At 43.9% G+C, this 24,699-nt stretch overlaps 1 protein-coding gene across 5 annotated transcripts in view; it reads right to left on the minus strand.

The window, feature by feature from the left end:
- Nucleotides 1-288: 288 nt before the first annotated feature.
- The window catches only part of BNC1 (basonuclin zinc finger protein 1), a 40,012-nt gene continuing 15,601 nt past the window's right edge, over nt 289-24,699 (minus strand). For 2 of the 5 annotated variants that reach the window (XM_082448604.1, XM_082448605.1), the window contains 6 exons: nt 18,820-18,919; nt 17,519-17,754; nt 13,674-15,520; nt 5,028-9,686; nt 1,975-2,095; nt 289-573 (listed from right to left, as the gene is read on the minus strand). In XM_082448604.1, coding sequence (XP_082304730.1) covers nt 9,002-9,686; nt 13,674-15,520; nt 17,519-17,754; nt 18,820-18,919 — 2,868 coding nt within the window. In that variant the 3' untranslated portion in view covers nt 289-573; nt 1,975-2,095; nt 5,028-9,001. Of the gene's footprint in view, nt 574-1,974; nt 2,096-5,027; nt 9,687-13,673; nt 15,521-17,518; nt 17,755-18,819; nt 18,944-24,699 lie in introns of all 5 variants that reach the window. The other 3 variants (XM_082448603.1, XM_082448606.1, XM_082448607.1) reach the window with 3 other exon arrangements.

Genomic DNA, 24,699 nt, shown 5'->3' on the forward strand with positions numbered 1-24,699 from the left:
GAGTGACAGAAGGAGCCTGTGTGAACTTACCCTGAACCACTGCCCTAGGTGGAGACACTCAACTCCACGAAGCAGGTTTAAGAACATTCAGGAAACATGTCTTCTTTTCACCTGGCCTTGGCATTGGAGGACATGAGGGGAATTTCCAAACACATTATTTCTGGACAGGCAGGATTCCAGCAGCACACAATGCCAATTGCAATAACCAAGACATTCCAGCAGAGGGCACTATTCACCAACAATCTGAAAGGTGGCCAAGCATCAAAGAAGATTGGAAAGCCAAGCAGCTCCTTTAAAAAATCATTTGTTTTTTCATAGTAGTCCCAGCCCTCTGCAAAGAACATAAAGAAAATATAGCAATACAGATGAATTAAGAATCAATCACAGATTTCTAGGATGTAGCTTTAAAAGCATCAGGTGACCAATTGGCATTCAGTTCTTTATACAATTTGTCTGAAGTCACTTCTAAAGTTTCTTGGGGGACTTCCCTGGTGGTCCAGTGGTTAAGACTCTGCGCTTCCAATGCAGGGGGCACGGGTTCGATCCCTGGTCGGGGAACTGAGATCCAGCGTGCTGCAAGGCATGGCCAAAAAATGAAAACAAAAAGTTTATTGGAAAATATGGTTTTAATGAGTAGCCAAAAGTAGACCTTGCACAGAAGGAGTTATTATGGGTGAGGAGGGAGGGTGACAGGGGCTGGGCTACCTGTCAGGACTATAAAGCTGGTGTTCAGAGATTCAGACGTTTTTCTTGTACCCCACAATTGCCAGGGAGCTGGGACCAAGGTCTCATTTCCCCGTGAGTAAATCCTGGGTGAAAGATGTTGCCCCAGGGCGTCTCAGACTCCTTTGTAGATGCCCCCCAGGATCTGAGGGGGTGGGAGAAGAGGCTGAGAGAGGTTGCCTGAGCCAGGGGCCAACTCTCCTCTTCCAGGAATGGGATGAGTGACAGACCCTCCCTTTTAGGAACGGTCTTGACCAGTGGTTCTCAACTGGGGGCTATTTTGTTACCCACCCCCACTAGGGGATATTTGGCAATGCTTGGAGATATTTTTAGCTGTCACAATTTTGGGGGTGCTACTGGCATCTCGTGGGTAGAAGCCAGAGAAGCAGCTGAACATCCTACAATGCGCAGGGCAGCCCCCTACAGATAATAAAGAATTATCTGGCCCCAAATGTCAACAGTGCCGAGACTGAGAAACCCTGGTCTGGACTTTAGACCAGGGATTCTCAAAGTGTGGTCCCCAGTCCAGGTGCATCAGCGTCACCTGTTACAAGTGTAGATTCTCCGGCCATGCCTCGACCTACTAAATGAGAAGCCCCGAGAGCCACCTGTACTTCAATGAGCCTTTAAGATGATGTAATGCATGTCCACTTTGAGAACCACTTGCCCAGGGACGATACAGCTTGAGATTTAGCAGTCTAAGGGTGCTTTTAAGATACGAATGTGCTTGGGACTTCCCTGGCGGTCCAGTGGTTGAGACTTCACCTTCTAATGCAGGGGGTGAGGGTTCGATCCTTGGTCAGGGAGCTAAGATCCCACATGCCTTGTGGCCAAAAAAACCAAAGCATAAAACAGAAGCAATATTGTAACAAATTCAATAAAGACTTTAAAAATGGTCCACATCAAAAAATCTTTAAAAAAAAGAAAGATACGAATGTGCTTATAATCAGCGTGGAATTGCTAAAATGCAGATTCTGATTTAGTTGTATGAGAATTTGCATTTCTTACAAGCTCCAGGTGATGCTGATGTGGCTGGCCGAGGCCTACACTTTGAGAAGCAAGGATCTAGGATATTGCTTCCAAAACCTGCCAGATCATAAGGTAGACCTGAAATGTGCGTTGAAACTTCAGATTCCCAGGATCCCCCTGAGGCCCACTCTCTAAGCCATCTCCAGAGAAGGGGCCTATGAATCTGTAGTTTTAGGAAGCGCCTCAGAAAATTCTCACGATCAAGCAGGGGAAAACACTGACTTCTGACGGCAGATTCAGGAGTTATCGATTAATGACATCATCTCTGAGTCCTCTTTGTCTGTATACTGGAAGTTCTCAACCAGGGCTGAGGAGAAGCATCTGGGGAGCTTTGAAACTCTCCCTGCAAAGGCCACAAAGCAGGTTGATTACATCAGAACCTCGGAGGATGGGACCTAGGAAGTGGTAATTTTAAAAGATGCCCAGGTGACTCCAATGCGCAACTACATTTAAGAATCAGTGACCTTAGAAAACAGTCCCACAGTTCCTCAGAAAGTTAAACATATAGTTACCATATGACCCAACAATTCCACTCCTAGGTACATACCCAAGTGAATTGAAAACGTATGTCTACACAAAAATTTGTATATGAATGTTCAGAGCAGCATTATTCAAAATAGCCAAAAAGTGGAAACAATCCAAATGCCCACTAACTAAGTGGAAAAAGAAATTAAAATAGTTGTGGTATAGCCATACAATGGAATATTATTTAGCCATAGGAAGGAACGATATGTTACAACATGGATGAACTTTGAAAACATTACATTAAGTGAAAGAAGCCAGATACAAAAGACTATATATTTTATGATTCCATTTATATGATATACCCAGAATAAGCAAATCCATAGAGGTAGAAAGTAGATCAGTGGCTTCCAGGGGCCGGTGTGAAGGGGGAATGGAGAGTGATTGTTAATGGGTACAGGGTTGTATTTTGGGGTTATGAAAATGTTATGGAACTAGATAGAGGTCATGGTTGCACAACACTGTAAATGTACTAAATGCTGCTGAACTGTATACTTTAAAATAGCTAAAATGGTAAATTTTATGTTATGTGAATTTTATCTCAATTAAAAAAAGAAAAAAAAAAAGAAACAGTGACCTATACAATTTCCTAATAGAGTCTAAGAAATCAGGGAAAATCTGGATGTGAGTGGATTAGCTCATTCAGAATAAACCTTAAGATCGGCCATATTTATGCCCCCATGGTCTTTGACCCTCTGCTAGAGGAGGGAGAAAAGGGTTTTTGAAAGCTTGATTGGAGGAGTGAATATTATCAGATCCCTAGGATAAAGGGCAAAGAAGCTAGTTTTCATCTGTCAGCTGAGGTTGTATTGACTTGAAAGTTTGCTCTCAGAATCTGGGAGGCTCGTGTTCTTTTAGTGTTCAAAGGCTGATGGAGAAAGTGATTGCTGAGATGAATTTTCTTAAAGTGTGGGCGTTATTTAATGTGAATATAAACAGAAGGATGACCCACAAGGCTGAAGGTTTAGGGACGTGCAGGCAATTGACAGTTAAGTTACATTTATGCAGCCACACACCTGGGCGTGGAGACAGAGTGCCCAACCTTGAGGAGGGGAGGTCACGGGGAAGTCATGACCCCATTCCCTCAGTTAGGTGGGCCTCGCAGGAAGGGATGCTAGTGAGAGAAGTTGAAGATAGAGAGACCTCTCTTCTGGAAATTCAGCTTGTATCATTTTTAAATTTTTTGGTTTATTATCAGTCTTCCTTGCTGGGCTTTAAACTCCCCAAGAGCAGGGACCACGTCTATTACATTTACCACTGTGCGCTCAGCATGCTTGGCACACGGTAGAGGGTTCTCTGTTGATTGACAGCCAGAGGTCACAAGTAAAGCCCCTTGGTGAGGGGTGAATGCTGACAGTAGACCTGCCAAAGGAGGGGCTGGGGTGGGGGAGGGCAAGTCTGTGGGTAAACCTGACAGCACATGGGTGCCAAGAACTGGCTTGCTTCACTCAACACTGAGAGGGAGAGACAGCGAGGTCACCAGGGGCTTTCAGGAAGTGATGACACCTGAGCTGAGTCTCAAAGGAGGACCAAGGGTTAGTGGGTCAGAGACTGGAAAGGCGATTCCTGCAGAGCAAGCAGCATATGCAGGGCCTTTGGGGCCTGACTAGCCCCAGGATTGTGGGCCCACTGCAGGGGGTCAGCCTGGCTAAGGCCTGGCTGGACCGGAAGTCCCTGGAGGGGGTGACACCATCAGACCTTGGGCTGCTGTCTGGAGGTTGGATTTGAGAGAGAAATAAAAATAGGAGGCTGCTGAAATACTCTCAGAGAACGGAGTGGAGGGTTGCCTTGATGAACTGACATCGATGATGAGCAGGAAAGAGGGGAAGGATGTGAGAGCGTTTTCGAAGGTAGAGTTGTTTGGATTTGGTGACTGAGTGCTGTTGTTGGGAGTGAGATGAAAGGAGAAGTCTAGGATAGGGATGATGATGGTGACGAAGACGATGCTTATGGCTAATGTTTGTTGAGGGTGTACGTGCCGGGCACTGTGCTGTGTTTCATATACACCATGTCATTTGGGTCTCATAATGAGCTATTGATGCTCATGAGTGTATTTTTATACTCATTATACAGATGAGGAAACTGAGACCCAGGGAAGCTGTTACTTGGCCAGGGTCACCAGGTTAGTATGTGGAACAGCCAAGGACAGTCAGACCTAAAGAGCTATGCTCTTAACCATACTCAGTACCGCCCCAGGGTTTTAGTTTGGGTTGGCCAGGTGATGGCGCCACTCCCTCAATCCGAGGAAACGGAAGGAGAAAAATGTTTGATTGGTGGGGAAACGACAAACTGAGTTGAGGACAAGTTGAACTGGAGATGCTGTGGGTTATTCCATGATAACCAACAGTGAAGAGGGCAGCTCTGGAGGGATCCTGCTAGGGATGCAAGTCACAGGGATGAATAAGACAACCAAAAGCATGAGCATGAGGAGAGAAAAAGGCCAGGGAGGAACCAGGGTGCACCAAAGAACCAAATGTGTCCTTTGGATATGGCCATCTGGGAGCAAGAAGAGTGCAGCCACAGGACAGAGGCAAAATCTACTATTCTAAGGAAACTGGATGCACAAGGAGGAGGAAAGAAGAGTCACCAGAAGGGATCGGGGGGGGGGGGGCCGGGGACAGAGAGCTATTTTTTCTTTCTTTTAATCGTTAAGATGAGAGAGATTTGCAAATGTTACAGGCTAGAGAGACGGAACCATTAGAAAGATGAATTTGATAATGAATGGGAGAGGAGAGAAGTGATGGAACAACAACCTTGAGGCAGCTGGAGGGATGAGGTGAGAGCATCAGTCTTCAAAAAGAAAATGAACACTTCTTCTGAGTCTAGAGAAAAACATAGGTTTGAATGTAGCTTGAACAGGACCCAGGGACTTTAGAAAGGTAAGATTTGGCCAACTGCTCCAGCTATCTTGCTCTACATCCGCTGCCACGTTTGCACAGCGGCCACACTTCCCATGGGTTGCTTGCAGTCAAGACGGAGCATGGCAGGGAAACGATTCCCAGGGAACCCATTCCCGGGAGATGGGGGACTGCTCGGATGGTTCATCTGGACACAGGGACTCCCCAAAGGCCGTGCTGAGCCTTCCTCAGGTACATGGCAGTCTCAAGACACTTTCACCCAATCTTCCCTCCTTCCTTTCTTCACTTGGGGTCAGCCCTGCATTGCATCTGCCGGCTCCTCCAGCTTTCCCCAGCTCCCTATTTTCTCTCAAGAGTGTCTCTTAATACCATCCTTGTACATTTAGTCCTACTGGCATCTGCTTCTTAGAGGACCCAGACTAACATAGCCACCCAGGCACACATGGATAAAATCAGAAAGGTTGAGTTAGGGAGACTCGGATCCCTCAGTGGGAGGTGATGAGCCCAAGGAGGCTGTGACGGGTCTGCGTGTGATGGCAAAATGGGTGGTGGGAACGCAGGGGGGATCCTGGTCCCCTTCTCACAGAGGCCTGCAGCTCACTGCTGTCTGCCAGGCACAAGATAGATTCTCAGGAGGTCCAGGCAGATGTGACCACATGAGGACGGGTATGAATACAGACAAATGGATGGGGGCTGGTGGGCACCGGGGGAGAAGCTGAAGGGGTTCCCACCTAATTCGCGGAGAGCAGGAAGTGAGGTCAGCTCTGTGAATATGACCGGTCCATGGGGTGGGACCTTGCAAACTGGAGGTTTGGAACAGCTGCTATGGTGAGAGGGAGGGAGAGACGGCTGACAGAGACTGTAATGAAAAGAGAATGGAGAAGCGGCAGGGGCAGGAAAATGTTTTAGGGCCTTGTAGGCCTTGGGAGGGTCTCTGGATTTTACACTAACTGCTAAAGGGAAACCTTGGATGGTTTCGAGCTGGGGCACTACAGGACCGGAGCTATAACTTAGAAGGACATTCTGGCTGCTGTAGGAGATGAGAATGGATGCAGCAGACCAGTGAGGAGGTTACAGCAGTCATCCAGGCAAGAGATGACACAGCCCGGAGCAGGGCGGGAGCAGTGCAGATGCTGGTAGCTAAGAAAGTTCCCCTCTGATGACTCCTATTCTCCCACTGAAATAAGAAGCAGGAACACTGACATCACCTGAGAGGGGGGGCTGGATGGGTACGTGGGATCGTGCTTTTATCTATATGTTGGAAGAGTAGAAGAAAGAGGCAAAGTTGTTAAAAGATAAGTAATAAAAACTTACTTTCATGTATAAAATAGATAACTAATGAGTACCTACTGTCTAGCACAAGCAACTCTACTCAGTGCTCTGTGGTGACCTAAATGGGAAGGAAATCCAAAAAAGAGGGGATATATGTATACGTATAGCTGACTCACTTTGCTGTACAGCAGAAACTAATACAGCATTGTAGACCAAATACACTCCAATAAAAATTTTAAAAAATAAATTAAGGGGCTTCCCTGGTGGCGCAGTGGTTGAGAATCTGCCTGCCAATGCAGGGGACACGGGTTCGAGCCCTGGTCTGGGAAGATCCCACATGCCGCGGAGCAACTAGGCCCGTGAGCCACAATTACTGAGCCTGCGCATCTGGAGCCTGTGCTCCGCAACAAGAGAGGCCGCGATAGTGAGAGGCCCGCGCACCGCGATGAAGAGTGGCCCCCACTTGCCGCAACTAGAGGAAGCCCTCGCACAGAAACGAAGACCCAACACAGCCATAAATAAATACACAAATAAATAAAAATTAAAAAAAAACAAAAAAACCCCAAAAAACCCCACAAAACTATAAAATAAATAAATAAATAAAATAAATTAAAAAAACCCTGCGTATTTAAGAAAGAAAGAAGAGGCTTAAATCTTTCATTGCATTCCATTTTGAGCATTGGCCATAAGACTTATCTTTGATAGCATAGATTTTTAAAAAATCCCTGTATTTTCCTTGATAAGTGATACCTAGCCCCTCCTCCCAGTGAAGTAACCACTTAATTTCTTTGCAACTCATGAACCGCTGCAGTTCCTGTTAGGATGGGGCAGTAGTTACTGATTCCTGTCCACCAGACCAGACCTTCCCTGGGTGGTTAGAGCTGTAAAATTCATAAATGTGTGTGTGTGTGTGTGTGTGTGTGTGTATGATGATCACATGCACTCACACAACACACAGTATGTATGACAAAACTGCTTTGACAAATGTTTGCCTTTTTAAACAAAAAGTGTGTCATATATTTTTATTAAATCATAGAAAACTCATTTGTATACAAATTTTTCCACTTTGGGGACAATGGAATATTAAACAGCTGGGTAACAAAACAGTTGAAACATACATCTCATTTTAAGCAGAGACAAATTTTAAGTTGTCACATTTATTTTTTAAAAAAATGTTGAAATAATCAGTAACACGTTATTGGCTTTTTTCACCTTTGGGTCAGAGGAATAATATCTCTTATAAAGCCCCAATTCTCCTTAAGGATGCTTTTCATTACTCAAACCAACCATGAGTTTAAAAAGGTGATTAACTTGAAGTTTTAATACAAAATCAATTTCTTTTTCCCAACCATGTACTTTTGGGGTATTGTAAATGCCAAATTTCAGGAGAGGGTCTCCTTTCACAGGACCTATTATGCTTCTTTTCTACAACAGCAAATGTGTATAATGGTACAGAATATATTTCAGAATAAGTTAAATATTAAGACATACAGTATGGCAATAATGTCCTACTTTTCTTTCTACCATGTAAATTCAAATGTTCATCCTAACCTTACACATTTATAAAAGGGTGAAGACTGAGGGATCCAGTGATAATGAAAATGCACAACCATCAGGACCACATTCTCTAAACACTTTGGCTGAATATATACAAATGGTCCTGCCAGAGTCACGCCTGCATTTGTTCCACAGGGGATCTAAATGAACAGACGCCGAAGGTCACCAAACGAAAATGGGCAGTGGTTTTGCAGTTTAGGTTGTCACTCGTTCTGCTTTTGAGCAGAGACCCAGTGGTCACACTGTGACATGTCTGCACTCACCACAAACACTCACATAACATAAACACAAATTAAATATTAGCAAACTTATTTTAAATTAAATTGAAGACCGCTATTTTTAAGTGCATGAAGTATTTCCCCCTAGCTTCTTAACGCGTGTTACAGAGCGAGAACTAACATCTTGGGTAACATTCGTGTTCCTACGTATTAGAGGCCAACGTGCTTCCTTTGAGAACTCCCTGGAGTAACACATGAGATCTTCAGGGGGAAAAAAGGCAATTCTCCAATCTACATGGAGGGATAGTCTCAAATAGTCATTTTCCCAAACTCCAGTTTGGATTTCAGACTCATTAAAGCAGGAACTCAAAAATGTGATCTTTGGGAGTGGCTCCCAAAGATGGGAGTGTCACCTGTGGTGACAGTCTGTGTCCCAGGACACTCGACTAACTCTTAATACTACAAGCCTCACTTCAAGCTGCCCCCAGGTCCTGGGCCCCTGCTGTCAACCTGCAGACCTGGAGCTCTCCCAGGGAATGTGTAAACAAATCTGGGGAAAACCACATCTCTGCAAGTTTTTGTTATGTCAGTGGTAAACCTCCTGGGCTAAGAAAAGTAATAGGAAACGCCACCCCAGTGACAACTTCTCACAAGGCTTGTCTTCTGCTCATCCTGCTGTAGAAGACTATGAAGTCAACTCAAATATTCTTTGCCTCACTTGCCCCAAATGGTAACTAAACAGAGTTAGAAACTTTTCTTTGGACTACCTTATTCCTGAATTACGACAAATGCTTATCTGAGCAAACGTGGTCCACTACCTTGTTACTGGAGGTGACTTGGAGAGGAGGCTAGGCTTTTGTGCAGGTTGGGATTCTGGCTGTGTCTGTTTCGACTTCGAACAGACGAGAACATGGTGTTGCAGCCCGGGACTTTGCACTTGTGGAGCTGGCGGAGGTGCACAGTTTTGTAGTGAGCCCTGAAGGTCCCTTTATTACTGTATGTCTTTTGGCAGAGGTGACATGTTATGGGCAGCCCAGACGGCAGGCTGGCAAGGCTCTGGTCGGCCTTCTCCATCAGGACGCAGATGGGATAGTCATCCTCGCCGGGGACCAGGCTCGCCCCTTCACAGTTGCCATCGCTGTCCTCCATGAGCACGGTGCCTTCCTCACTTGCCCCGTCTGAGTCCCAGGAGGAATGGCTGCTACTCTCCGATTTCATGCTCGAGGTAGTACTCAAATCCAGGATGGTGCCCTCGCTTGGCGGACCGGAGGTGTAGCTCTCCAGGCCGGCGCTGTGGACTTGGGCTACTGGGTAAACCAGGCTGCCCATCCGACTCGTTCCCTTGAAGATGACAGATGTCGGGGAGGCTTGCTGTGTGAAAGCCACATCCTGATAGGCATCCTTAGCCATATCTTTCAACAAGTAAGCTGCACGGAAATGGTCTTCATTGCTCTCCAACACTTCTTGAGTCAACACTTTTTGGTGGAGGTTTAAGTTTGAACTGTGTCTACGAGAGTGAAAAGATGGTTAGCAATGGGTTGGGCTGTTGTTTCTGTTGTGTTAAAGACAGCCTTCATTCTGAGTAGAGACACTAGGCAGATACCAGGAAAGCTTGTGGCATGAGAGAAGTGATACAGTGCGTGTGTGGTGGACACTGCCCACTGCCGTTCACCGCTTGTCACAAGTTAGCATTTGACTAGATAGGTCAACAGAATATGTAGTTCTCTTCAATTTCCACAGTCTGATTGACACGTAAGTTCTTGTACCTCATCTTTAGAGAATGGCTAGACTACTTCAGTTAGGCCAGTTCAACTGGGACACTGGAACCAGGAGATCCCAGAAGAAAACTGGTCACAAACAATAAGGAACTAAGCAGAGGACTTTATTTCAATGAAACCAGGAAATATTATCTTCTAGAGCTGCACTGTCCAGTATGACAGCTACTCATAAGTGTATGAGCACCTGAAAGGTGGCTAGTGTCATATATTGAAATGATAATATTTTGGGTGGGCTGAGTGAAATAAAATATGTTACTAACACTTACTTCACTTGTTTCTTTTTACTTTTTTAATGTGGCTAGCAGAAAATTTAAAATTTCCTATGTGGCTTGCATGGTGGTCTAGAGCATTTGCATACACACCCCCACGCAAGTTCTACAGGTGTGAAAATCTGATTGGCTAGAAATTGTATGTGTGTGCATGAGTGTGGGGGTGGTGTGTGCACATGTGCGTGTGCTAAATTTAGTTCGTATTTGCAACATTTCACTATATAGCAGACAGAAAACTTGCAAAGGCAGCACTGTGAGCACACTGCCAATCATCTACCCAACGATTACTCCTAAAGGACAGATAATGAGTATCCATTACGACACACGCCTTTTACTCATAAGGTATCATTTGATGTAACCTGTCAATCAATGTCGGCCTTGCTCGGAGATCCCCTAACTATTGATGAGCAAAAACACCCCTTACCAGAGGGTACAATCTTAAAGGTGATTGGAGAATTATTCCAAACAGGGAAAATACCTCCCCCAACACAGATCAGAATGCATGCCAGGGTCAAATTGGGAAAAACACCCTCACCTAAATAACAAGGAATCAAATTCTCTCTTCTAAATCTCCAAAGACATATGGCAGGGGTGTTACTCATAAAATGTATCAAATTTATTTCTGAACTTCTTTTTAATCCTCTTATACATTCTTTTCTTGGGACATAATCAGAATTATACTCCCAGATCACCCACTTTGCAAGCAGCTCTTCTCAGCTGCAACTCTGCCCTGTGATTATGTCAGCACCCTGCGTTGAAGGGGCAGGTATGTCTCAGCAGAAAACCAGATATTAGATTGACATACAGGTTCCAGTATACACAAGTTGTCAAAAAAAAGTCTGACAAACACATTTACTGGAACACCTTGCACAGAAAGGTCCCTGATGCAACAAAGCAAACCTCTGGGCCCTTTGCTCAACTCCTGAGGATCCCATGAACACCAAGAGCTAACATGTGGGCAGCCCTCTCTCCTCCTTAACCATCCTCAGAGGGTTAGATGCACTTCCCAAGGTGCCATGTACCCTGAGACCAGTGAGTACCACAGCTGCAAAAACCCTGTGGACCACGTGCCAGGCTTTCTGCTTCCAGGACTAATGCTGTGCCTACTGCCCAGGTCTGCATTTCTTCCCTCCAACCTCTACACCTCCCCCTCCAACTCTTCCCTCCCGTTTTTAACTATTTAGATTAGCTGAGACCAGTGGTTTTCAAATTGCGGCCTGGGTACCCCTAGTGGTCCCTGAGATCCTTTCAGGATGTCCCTCAAGTCAGACTCCTTTCATGATGATTCTAAGACACTATTTTCCCTTTTCAGGCTCATTCTCTCACTAGTGTAGAGTGGAGTTTTCCAGAGGCTACGTGACATGTGATATTGCAACAGATTGAATGCAGAAGCTGGTATGAGAACCCAGTCGTCTTCTACCGGACCAGACATTAAAGATATTTGCAAAATGTACAACAAAGCCACTTCTCACTAAGTTTTTGATCCAGAAAATGTAGTTATTTTTCATAAAAATATAATGGTAACATATAATAGGTTTATTAAGTGATGTGATACATATTTTTTCAATTTTAATTTCTAATACAGTAAATATTGATAGATAGAAACCCAAATAGACAAAAGTTCTTGAGGGTCTTGAGGTTTTAAGAATTTGTAAAGGGGCTGTGAGACCAAAACTTCTGCGAGCTGCTGGATTAGACAGAACTCCTCTGGGAAACCATCCCTAACTTCTCAGAGTTTGGTGAGGCGCCCTCCCACGTGCCCGTAACACAATACCCCCGCTTCTAGCAGCCACCACCTTCAGCTGTAATCACCTGCTTACTGCTCTGTCTTCCCCACTGGCCTTCTTGGGCAGGGACTGTGTCTAGAGCACCTAACACAGAAGGTTATTGACTGTTTGTTGGCTAAATAAGTATCCACAGTGCTGTCCTCGTCCCTTGGTGATGGGTCCTAGGAACTGCTGTTGGCAGTAGCAGTGGCTTGAAGGGAGGAAGTCAGTTATCCTTACAGCCATGCAATTCTCATCTCTGACTCAGAAAAATGGTGGTGGGCCCGGGACTGCTCACAAAGTCCTGTTTAAAATGGTATCATTTAAATCACAGATTCTAGGGAAAATGCAGTCCAAGTTCTAGACTACTAGAATTAGTGGTTTACATTTAGAACGAAAGATGTTTTCCTGTGGTGGGGCAGGAGCATCACAAATAGGTCCCAAAATAAGAAAATGTTAAATATATGAAAAATAAATATAAATAGTATCTTAAATTCAATATGCCTTCTAATTTAGTAGACAATGTAGGTCAGAACAGTATCATAAATATCAAGGATAACCTGACCGATACGACTATCTCTTCTTTATAATGACAGCTTATTCATGAATGAACACCCCTCTTGGAGGGTAGAGGAGGGGCACTGACTCACTAATTTGGGTATCTTGGTGGTTTGGTGCAACATCCAGCAACAGTTCTCTCCTTAAAGCCTCCTGGGGTCATCTTTTGGTAAGCTTCCTCTTCCCTTTATAGGCTGGGGAGGAAGGCGACCTGAAGAGTGGTTATGCGACTCAAGTTCATTAAGAAAAGCACAAGTAAGATAGTAACGCCAGTGCTGTGTCCCCAGAGTGATGAGAGATACTCTATACCCGGGCACTCTGTACAAACAGTCTGACTCTGTGTGGTGGGGTCATGAAAACCCGGCACTGAAAGTCTTCTCATCTTTGAACCACACATCACAGACACTGAAATAACCTGTTAATTGCCTTTACTCTTTGATATCTTAGTATGTCAAAAATCTTCAATCAGGCAGTTATTCTTCCTTTCAAAAATAGTGGTTAAATAGAAATTGGAGAAAACGTTTCATTCTGTGGACTTCATAGTGTGAAATGAAAATCAGACAAGTTTTGGGGAGCTACAATCCTAACTTTAAAAGCTCCCCCGCTTCCTCCCCCTCTAATGTGTGAACTAGTTCATGATGCCTTATCCCAAACCCTTGGGGCCAGATGTTTCTGAATCCAGAATTTCTCAGGCTTTAAAAAGGCAGAATGATGCATATACTGTCATATCATGGCAATGTCCCCATAATAAATCCATTAACATTTCTGTATGGAATATATATTAAAAAAATCCACACAAAGGGAGATTTAAAAAGATTGAAATAGCCTCACATCATTTCAGGTCAGGTTTTGTGGCTAAATGAGTTTAAATTCTGGAATTGAAAATCCAGGAAATCTGGATCTATAGAACACTGTTTCTCAATCTGTGGTCCCTGGAATAGCATCAGTGTCCCCTGGGAACTTAGCAATGCAAACTCTCACATCTCGTCCCAGACCAACTGAAGCAGAAGTTCTAGGGGGAGGGCTCAGAAGTCTGTTTTAACAACCCTCCACGTGACTCAGATGCATGCTAAAGTTTAAGAACCACTGCCTTGGAAGAAATGATTGCCACCAGACGTCTTACCTGTCTCTGCTCCTGCGGGAAGGGAATGTGGCCTTACAGCCCTCCATCGTGCACGTGTGCGTTTCTTTGGCATGCATGTTCTTGTGATGCATTTTCACACCGCAAGCGTTTTTAAAGGTCTTCTTGCAGATGTCACACTGGAAGCGATTTTCCTCCTTCGGCCTCGCTAATGCGTGCTGACCTGAGTGCTCCAGCTCTTTGGAATCTTCAAAACAAGGAAAAGCCATCCCCCGGCTGGACAAAGCACTGAGGAGGCCCCCAGCCAGCAGGCGCTGCTGCAGTTTGACGTAGTCAGGAAAAGGGACACAGGGCTCCAGCCCGGGGGTGAGATGAGGTTCACGGCCACCATCCTCCCCGTCCCGTGGCACCACGGTCAGCACTGACTTCTGCTCAGTCTCCCTCTCTGAGTTGTATGTGGCCTGCTCGGGGGTTTGGCGGATGGCTCCGCTGGACTCGATTGCCGGTTTGAGATGGCAGGGCCTCTCTCCTTCAGGACCAGACTTCCCTAAGCTTCCCAATGGGGCTCTGTCTGACCGGGGGCTGCAGCCCTCCAGCTCGTCTTCACTGACCACCTGCAGGGGCATGTCTTCATCTGAGCTGAGAGTGTGCCTCTTCTCATCCGCTATCTCCACAGCCTCCTTCTCTATTTTGATGGGCATACTGGACTTCCGCGATTTCTTCTTGGGCAGGGCATCGAATGGCATTTCGTTGGAAACCAGTTGTTCCGGGATTGAAGAGGACAGCAGAGGGAGGGAAGGTAGCATCCCAGGTGTGTTTGCTAGCTCAGCCGGGGTGGCCGGACTGCGGTAGAAAGGAAGGACCGGCTGGACTGTCTTCAGGTTGGGAAAAAGCACTCCGTTTTGGCCGATGCTTGGGAAGGCTGGCTGGCTCCTGGAATCCTCCCCTGAACCAGTGTAGCCCGGGAGAGGCCGACAGTCTGGAGAAGTCACCCTGAAACCCGGGCGCTTATAGCTCTCAGAGGCAGCCAGGTTCAGGCTGTTCCTCAGGTCTTTGTCCCTGTTGTTTCTGTTCATTGGCATGTGCAGCCGGGGGTTGGGGTTGGCGCTGTGGCGGTTCCGGCTCCTCAGGGAGCTGAACACCATGTTACAGCCTTCGATGGTGCACTTATGCTTGATCTTCAGGTGGACGGCGTTGTAGTGGATCTTGAGGGTGCCTTTGTCGTAGAAGGTCTTCTCACACGCTGTGCAGAACACCCGGCCCTTCTTTGTGCCGAGGCTGTTCCTCTCGGACTTCACTTTGCCCTCTGGGGACAACTGTGTCCTTTCGAGCTTTGTGATGATGTTGTATGAGCTGGAGTCACTTAAATGGGCGCTGTCTTCCTTTTTAGTAACAGGACCTGGACAGTTTAGACACTGCTCTTTTTCAACCTGAAATGGGGTGGAACTGGAAGTTAAGAAGCTGCTGTTGGGGAAGGGTCCGTGGATTTCCTGTTTGGGGTCCTGACTTTGGTCCTGACCCTGCTCCAGCACATACGGTTCGGGCACTGACCCTATCAGTGCGGGAGGCACAGGGTTGAAGAACTGGAAGGGCAGCATGAAGGTCATGTTGTTTATGAGGTTCTCAAAGGGGTGTATACTGCCGGGGTTTCCTTTGTCTACAGAAGGGGGGAGGCTGCCACTCCGGTGGCTGCAGCTCTCGATGAAAGCCCTGATATCTACGTTCGCCGTGGAGGGCGGGATGATGATGGACTGCTCTTCCTTCTCTTGAATTGCCATGAGCTCAACGATAGACTTGGTCTCTCCAAAACGAAGGAACTGCTGCAAGGTGGCCACCTCTTCCTCACTGGTCATGATGCTCCAGTGATCCAACACCTTTCCTGATGCATCCTAAACCCAAACCAGAATTAAAACGGGCAATTAATTTACTATTCCTTACCCTTTTCTCTAAGAAAGGAACCATGTATGTGGTCAGGGCCTCCACCAGCACCACAGGGCACTCTTGTACATATTAGAAAAAGACACCCCTGTGAGCACAAGGCTTGATGAGTTCAGCCCTTGCTCACCTCACTGTCCTAGGACAGAAACTCTGTGCAGAAAATAAACTGCACAAATGTAAGCAGTGGTCCAGAAGAGAGAAATAAAATTATATCACTCAAGCCTAAGGAGAAGTTTGGTGATTATTTTCCATCTTATTTCAAACCAATTGGTTGTCTTGCATCAGGCATAATTTTCCTCCACTAAAATTAAAATATGTATCATTTGAACAATAGTAACTTCTTTATCTAAAGAGTATAGATGAGGCAATCAGGCCTAGATATAGTTCAAGTATTTATTTGCTGCAAGTTTAATAATCTTTCCCAAGCAACTAACATTGAAAAACAAATGAACCTGTATTGATCTATTGCCTATGTTCACAAAGCAGAGCTGTAATTACACTAGAGTGTTGGAGATCTTTCAAACTCTAGCAAGGCCTAACTTTTCCCAAAACTACAATAAATATTTTATCACAGAACATGTATTTGATGGCCTACTGAGATTTTTCACAGTGCATGTAAGAGTTTTGAAGATGATGAGGAATGTAACATCATAAATTTTTCATGCACTAGAGGTTCAAGGTAATTGATTCCATATTTTTAATCCTAACACTAGAAAGCAAGATTATTAGGATCATTAAATATTGATCTATGTCATAATGTAAGATCATAATGCTGCTCTACATAAAAGGTGGTTTCTAGCCTGCTGGGGGTCCTGCACTCGAGGTGAGCAAACATGTTTCCAGAGGAAGACTGGAGGCATTGTCAGAGTTCGAAAGAAGTGGGTTCAAATTCTCAGTCTGCTGCATACAAGTTGAGTGACTTCAGCAAGATTTAGAAGCACTCAGTATCTGGTTTTCTAACTGGAAAATGGGGATAATCTACCTACCTTGTGAGATTACTGGATGAGGGTCTAAGTCAATAAATGGTTGTTATTAGTGTTTGTTTCAGGGTTATGGTCCAGCTGAGTTAGACTGAAGTGTATGTTAATCTTGGAAATAACATTCATCCGCCCATTTCGTTGAAATTTTTATCAAAGTTAGCTGACATTTTCTAGCGTAGTAACAAGGAAGAAAATGCTGTAGCTGTTTCATATGTCAGAGAAATGATATAATTCACACCAGGGAACACGTTCTTTGCTGTCGAAACACCCTGATAGCCTCTCTGGATAGGAAGCATAAGGCCTACCCCCCACAGTATGGTACAGAAAGAGAGGTAAAACTACTCTGCAAAGGAAAGAGATGAGAGAAGGGACGAAAGGCATGGAATGATGGAGAGACGTAGAGAAAATGCGAGGAGGCCAAAAGGAACTGGGGAGGCAGAGAGAGAATGAGCCAGAGCATGCACACAGAAATATCACAAGGTGATGAAGCCTGGGAAGGAAAATTAGCAGTAGGATGGATGGCAGAGGGCTTTAAAGAACAGGAAGGTGTGGCATGAAATTGTAACTGTTTGCTGTGCCCTTCTGCAATGTAAGTTCCCTTCCTCACCCCCAAACTCTCAGTAAAATCTGAAACATGATGTCTTGTGTCAGTAAATAGTTTGAGGATAATAAAAGAAATGGAGGCAGCACCAAGGAAGGGGCAAATGGCTGACTGTGGAAGAGCTGGCTGAGTGAAACCCAAATCAGAGAATATGTAATGCTCGCGCATCCTGAAGTCTCACAGATACCTTGAGGAAAGGCACGGATTTCACCCAGAATATGAGGTAGGGTTTAAGCCATTAGAAATAACTATGAAAGGGAAGGATGACTACCAATGGCTGTAGCACTGTAGGCAACTGGGTTACATCAGTTCCATGGACACGAGCTTCGGAAGACATTCTAGGAGAACAGTGCCCATGGTCCCCATACCTGCAGCACGTATCCACGGATGTAATCCTGGAGGGTCCAGTCCAAGGCACGGAGGATCTGGAGGACCTCATCTTGCTTCAACACACTGAAGAGCCGGTCCAGTAGGATTTTCAGGCGAACAGGGATGGCCTGGGTCCCATACAGCATGAGGCTGCTAATATCAAACACCACGTTGGACTGGACAATCTCCACCTGGCTTGTTGGATACACGGGGGGAATCCTTAGCTTACTTAGAGCTGAAAAAGTGAATTGAAGAAATATCGTTTTTCAAGATTCTACTTTTAAGAGAAACACTGCACAGAAGTAGGTTAGCGCTAACTCTCAGTTATTTGTTCCAGTAGAAAAACCACAAATATGCAAACAATTAATAATCTTAATAGCTATCTGGCTCCAAGTTATTCTCAGGAACTTCTAAAATAAAATGGACTAGCCTGAGAGGCTTCTTTTCTCCCTTTCCTGTGGCATGCCTAAGGAGTAAAACAGCCGCAAGTAGGGACCGTGCACAGAAAACGGGTAAAAACGAAGGCGGCAGGTGCATAATCAAGAAGATGGAAAACCAGGAAGCATGGGGTCTGGGGAAGAACCTGGACTTGGAAATCCAACAGATCTGGGTTTGAGCCCTGGTCTGCCACTATCTAGTTGTTGGGCTGGGCAAGTTAAGCCACTGAACTCCATGCTGTCCAATGCAACAGTCATCAGTCACATACGGCTATTCAAATTTAGATTTAAATTAATTAACATTAAATAAAACTAAAAATTCAGTTCACCAGTTGCGCTAGTCACATTTCAAGTACTTGTAGCCACATGTGGCTAGTGTAGGGCTGTCAGGTATAGCAAATAAAAATACAAATAAAAATTAAACTTGAATATACATTTCAGATAAAAAATGAATAAGTGGTATACACTTAAACCAAAAATATTCATTGGGATATACTTAGGCTAAAAAATTATGTATAGTTTAACCGAAATTCAAATTCAACTGAGCATTCTGTTCTTCCATCTAGCAACCCTGGGTTAGAGGCTACTATATTAGACAGCACAGAACATTTCTACTGTTGCAGAACAACAGCCCTGAAGCACCATTTTCTACATCTTTAGAAGGGGGTTGATAAACACTTATCATATAGAGTTGTTAAGATTCAAAGAGATAACATATATAAAGCTCTTAGGCTGTTACCTGGCACATAGCAGTAACTTACAAATGTTAGCTGTCATTCTTAGATATTAAATCTGTTCCTGAATAACTGTAAGTTATTTAAAGGGTACACTAAAGGCCAAGAGAGGGGGCAAAATAAAGTTACCGTGGGCCACCCATCCATGTCTGCACTGCTCACACTGACGGTGGTTTATTTTCCCTGGTTTGAAGCTTTGGCAACTACAGTTCAGAGTACAGCCGATGGCCTGCAGAAGAGAACACAGGGATACCTGGCATGTTAGTGTGGCGTGGAACACACATCACATTTACATAACAAAACACACTCCTCCACTGAGCAACATCCTTTGAGTGATGTGTGCCCACTCTGTGCCAGGCCCAGACTTGTACAGTGTATCCTGGAAAGAGGAGAAGCTGGCCCCAGACCTGGAGACGGTGAACATGCTACACAGATATTCTGCATGCGAGAATGGGCTAAAATCCCAGAACTCTTTATAAGAAAGGATTACAGGGCTTCCCTGGTGGTGCAGTGGTTGAGAATCTGCCTGCTAATGCAGGGGACATGGGTTTGAGCCCTGGTCTGGGAAGATCCCACGTGCCACGGAGCAACTGGGCCCATGAGCCACAACTACTGAGCCTGCGCATTTGGAGCCTACGCTCCGCAACAAGAGAGGCCGCGATAGTGAGAGGCCCGCGCACCGCGATGAAGAGTGGCCCCTGCTTGCTGCAACTAGAGAAAGCCCTCGCACAGAAACGAAGACCCAACACAGCCAAAAATAAATAAATAAATTAATTAATTAATTAAAAAAAAAAAAAGGAAAGGATTACAGGTGGGAAGGAAACATCTTGCTTGTTATTAAGGACACAGAAAGGGTGAAGAAGAGTCACATTCTCACTAAATCTCTAAGTTGACCAGAACAGCAACCCTGAAAGGTATACACGGGCTACCCTGACACAAGTAAATAGGAGAGCAATCAGAACTGACAGTATCACACATGTGTAATTCGTTACCCCCCAAAATGAGGCAGAGGCTGAACATCAAGATAGATTTGAGGACATGCAATGGCTGACCACACTGATGATGATTCCCCGACTCCGCTCACTGGACTGTGTGACTGACAGACGCACACAGGCTGGACAAGCCCTGCATCGATGCCCAGGTGCAGGTCGAAGTGTCGGGTGTGGTGTGGGGGTGTGGAGTGTGCAAACACACAACTGAAATTGAAACTAGAGATGTACGTGACAACAAAGTTCTAGTATTAAGAACAAAGCTTCACATGTATTTTTAAGATGAATTTCTCAAAACGGAATAGAGGCCTGAGGAATGTAATCTATTATTAAAGAGAAAAAGCTCTCACAGGAGCTCTGTCAGTGAGATTCCTGGGAAGCGCCGCTGTGTGGAATCTGTATGATTCAAGAGAGCTTTGACACTGGGGAGTGTCTCTGTGTTTGGAGGGGATGAAAGAGCCCTACGACTATGGGTTTAAACCCTCCATGTGACAATTAAGGGACTATGTGGTCTTGGGTGGGGACAGGGAAGGGGAGAATCTGGCCTAGGACACTTTAAGGAGTATATAACTAGTCTTCACTTAAAAATCAGTTGCTGGTGGGATTGTAAAATGGTGCAGCCACTTTGGAAAACAGTCTGGCTGATCCTCACAAACACAGTTACTATATGACCAAGCAACTCCACTCCTAGGTATAAGCCCAAGAGAACTGAAGACATATGGCCACGCAAAACTTGTACCCGAACTTTAAAATAAGCATTATTTATATTAGCCCCGAAGTGGAAACAACCTCAATATTGATCAGCTGACGAATGGATAAACAAAATGTGGTATGTCCATACAATGGGATATCACTAGGCAATAAGAAAGAATGAAGTACTGATACCTGCTAAAACATGGGTGAACTCTGAAAATATTATGTTAATGAAAGAAGCCAAGTACAAAAAGTCACAGGTGGAATGATTCCATTTATGTGAAATGTCAAGAACAGGCCAATCCATAGAGGCACAAAGCAGACTAGTGGTTACCGGGGTCGTGGGGAGCAGGTAGGGATGAGGAGTGACTGCTAATGGGTGGTAGTGGGGGGAAAGGGTTACCTTTTTTGTTTGTTTTCATCTTTTATTAAAAATTAATTAATTAATTAATTTATTTATTTTTGGCTGCGTTGGGTCTTTGTTTCTGTGGGTGGGCTTTCTCTAGTTGCGGCCAGCGGGGGCTACTCTTTGTTGCAGTGCGTGGGCTTCTCACTGCGGTGGCTTCTCTTGTTGCAGAGCGTGAGCTCTAGGCACATGGGCTTCAGTAGTTGTGGCACGCGGGCTCAGTAGTCATGGCTCGTGGGCTCTAGAGTGCAGGCTCAGTAGCTGTGGCACACGGGCTTAGTTGCTCCACGGCATGTGGGATCTTCCCGGACCAGGGATCGAACCCGTGTCCCCTGCATTGGCAGGCGGATTCTTAACCACTGCGCCACCAGGGAAGTCCTGTTTTCATCGTTTTTTAAAAACAGCTTTAAGTTGAGATATAGTTCACATATACAATTCACCCATTTAAAGGAGACAATTAAATAATTTTTTAGTATATTCACAGAGTTGTACAACCATCGTCACAATACAATTTTAGAACATTTTCATCATCCCCAAAAGGAACCCTGTGTACAAGTTTATTGCAGACATATGCTTTCATTTCTTTGGGATATACTCCTAGGTGTAGAACTGCTGGATCATATAGTAACTCTATGTTTAACTTTTTGAGAAAATCCCAAACTGTTTTTCAAAGTTTATATTCCCACCAGCAGTCTATGAGGGCTCTGATTTCTCCACATCCCCACCAACACTAGTTACTGTTTGCCTTTTCTACTGTAGTTATCCTACTGGGTATAAGTGGTATCTCATTGTGGTTTTGATTTGCATTTCCCTGACGGCTAATGGTGTTCAGCATCTTTTCATGTGCTTGATGGCTATCTGTATGTCTGTTCAGATCTTTTGCCCATTTTTAAATTGGGTTGTCTTTTTAGCATTGAGTCGTAAGAGTTCTTTATATACTCTAGGTACAAGTCCCTTACCAGATATACGATTTGCAAATATTTTCTCCAATCCTTGGCTTATCCTTTCACTTTCTTCATGGTACCCTTTGAAACACAGATAGTTTAAATTTTGACCAGAGTTTCTTTTTGAGGTGATGAAAATGTTCTAAAATTAGATAGCAGTGATGGTTGCACAACTCAATGAATACAGTGAAACCACTCAGTTGTATACTTTATAAGGGTGAATTTTATGGTATGTGAATTATATTTTGATAAAAATGTTATTTTAAAAAATCAGTCCACTATACTCCTATTAGAATGGCCAAAATCCAGAACACTGACAGCATCAAATGATTGTGAGGATGTGGAGCAACAGAAATCTCATTCATTGCTGATGAGAACGCAAAATAGTAATAAAGCTACTTTGGAAGACAGTTTGGTGGTTTCTTATAAAACTAAGCACACTCTTACCATACAATCCAGTAACTGCACTCTTTGGTATTTACCCAAAGGAGCTGAAAACTTATGCCCACACAAAACCTGCACATGGATGTTTATAGCAGCTTTATTCATAATTTCTAAGACTTGGAAGTAATCAAGATGTCCTTTAGTTGGCAAATAGATAAACTGTGGTACACCCAAACGACAGAATATTATTCAGCACAAAAAAGACATGAGCTATAAAGCCATGAAAAGACATGGAGGAAACGTAAATGCATATTACTAAGTGAAAGAAGCCAATCTGAAAAGGCTACATACTGTATGATTCCAACTATAAAACATTCTGTAAAAGGGAAAACTATGGAGACAGTAAAAAGATCAGTTGTTGCCAGGGGGTTGGCAGGGGTTGGGGAATGAACAGGTAGAACACAGAGGATTTTTAGGGCAGTGAAAATACTTTGTATGATACTATAATGATAGATACTTGTCATTGTACATTTTTCCAAACCCATAGGATGTACAACACCAAGAGTGAACTCTAAGGTTAAACCATGGATTTTGGGTGATTATGAAGTGTCAAATGTTGGTTCATCAATTGTAACAAATGTATCCTCCGGTGAGGGATGTTGAAAATAGGGGAGGCTATGCCTACGTGGAGGTAGGGGATATATGGGAAATCTTTGTACTTCCCTTTCAATTTTTCTATGGATCTAGAAGTATTCTAAAAAAATAAAGTCTTTAAAAAAACCAGTGACCTTCCTTAAATACAGGTTAAACTTTACATGATTTGACTGTTATCTACAATTTCTTTTGGATTACAATGGGCCTGAACAGAACAACTAGACAGAGATTTTCAGGTGAAGGAATAGGGCTGTTTATAACTGAGGTATGCAGCAGACAGCAACAGTGTTACCTAATCCCTTCAACAGGCTATCAAAAAAGCAGGAAATATGGGTAAAGGGTTTTGCTCTTTGTAAAGTCATAGAATATAACATAAAGAACTCCAGATGATCAGAACAGTCTCTCACTCTAATAATGCATACATTCTCATCTGGGGTATACCATCCCCAAAGGGTGAAAACTGTTCCGTTCTTTTTATGTATAAAGCACACATATACATACATAAACAGATATATAGTATATGGTGTGAAACTAAAATTTCATTGGGGTAGGCACAATTAGAAAAAAATTTCTAAAGTCTCCTTAGATGCGTGTGGGGGGGTGAAATAATGAAAAAAAAGATCAAGAAATATTGCTCTAATGACAGAAATTATTTTAATTTTTGGTTACAGAGTTTCTACTTGTATACACATATACAAATGTATTATTGATAAATACACAAACACACACATCTATATACCTACACACATAATTATATAGTTATCTTGACTGGAAGTTAAAGGATAAAAATGAGTAATGGTTTAGTTTCTACTACACACTGTCAAAATTTAAAAGAGTGCCATTACCTCAGTTTGCAGCATTCCTATGTTGTCCAGCTTCTAAACTTCCCTGCAACTCCCTGAACGTCAGCTCACAGGCAACCCAATCATCTATACTCTCAATAGCTACCAGCACACTTAGTACTAAACCTCTGAAATATTTCACCACCTACATTCTACAAATATGACTGTTTTAATGGACATTTTTAAAAGAAGAAAAGTTCTTATTTTGGATTATGTCCCTCAAGATGCTATTCATTCTTTAAAAACAAGATATTGGAACTATATGAAGTGAATTCACATTTCATTTACTTGGAAAGTAGGACCTGCCTGAATTAGAGAAAGATGTCCTTGAGCACATACTTCCTCCACTCCCTAAAGAGTCTGCTCAGAAGGCTGACTCATGCGAAGCCCCCAGGAAATTCTGAGTGACACTATCTCAGGCCCAGCACAGTGAAACTACAGAGGGAACAATTCCAAGCACATTTCATAGCCTAAGATTGAAACTCCTTTCTTTCTGCATCTCTTGACACCAACTCAGGGTTTCTCAACGTCAGCATTATAGACATTTTGAGCTGGATACTTATTTGTGGTGGGCGCTGTCCTGTGCATTGTAGGATGTCCAGCAGCATCCCTGACTTCTACCCACCAGGTGCCACAGTAACACCTCCCTTCCCCAGTTGTGAAAACCAAAATGTTTCCAGACATTGTCAAATGCCCCTAGGGGCAATACTGCCCCCAGCTGACACTCCCTGATCTAACCTGACTATTCACAGTTATAGCAGCTTCTAGTTTGGGGACTGAATTTTAAGCAGTTTTATCTGTAATTCCAATGTATGAATGCTGCTTTATAAAAAACATACATGTGTTTCTATATGAACCTGTTTGAATAAGGCTTAATAAAGCTCATTAAACATCTATGGAAATAAATCTCAGAAGAATTATTTATGAACTAAAAATGCTAATTACAGTGTCTAAGAAAACTTCCAATATTAAAGCCCTTGGGTTTTTTCCACCCATCTCAGAATCCTACGATGTAGTAAAATTATAGCACCATTATCTACAGACAAATTAAAACTTCTAAGATGAAATCAAATCAAAAATTCTAATTACAGGACAAA

The sequence above is a fragment of the Balaenoptera physalus genome (assembly GCF_965194825.1).
Source record: "Balaenoptera physalus genome assembly, chromosome: 2".
NCBI classification, from domain to species: Eukaryota; Metazoa; Chordata; class Mammalia; order Artiodactyla; family Balaenopteridae; genus Balaenoptera; species Balaenoptera physalus.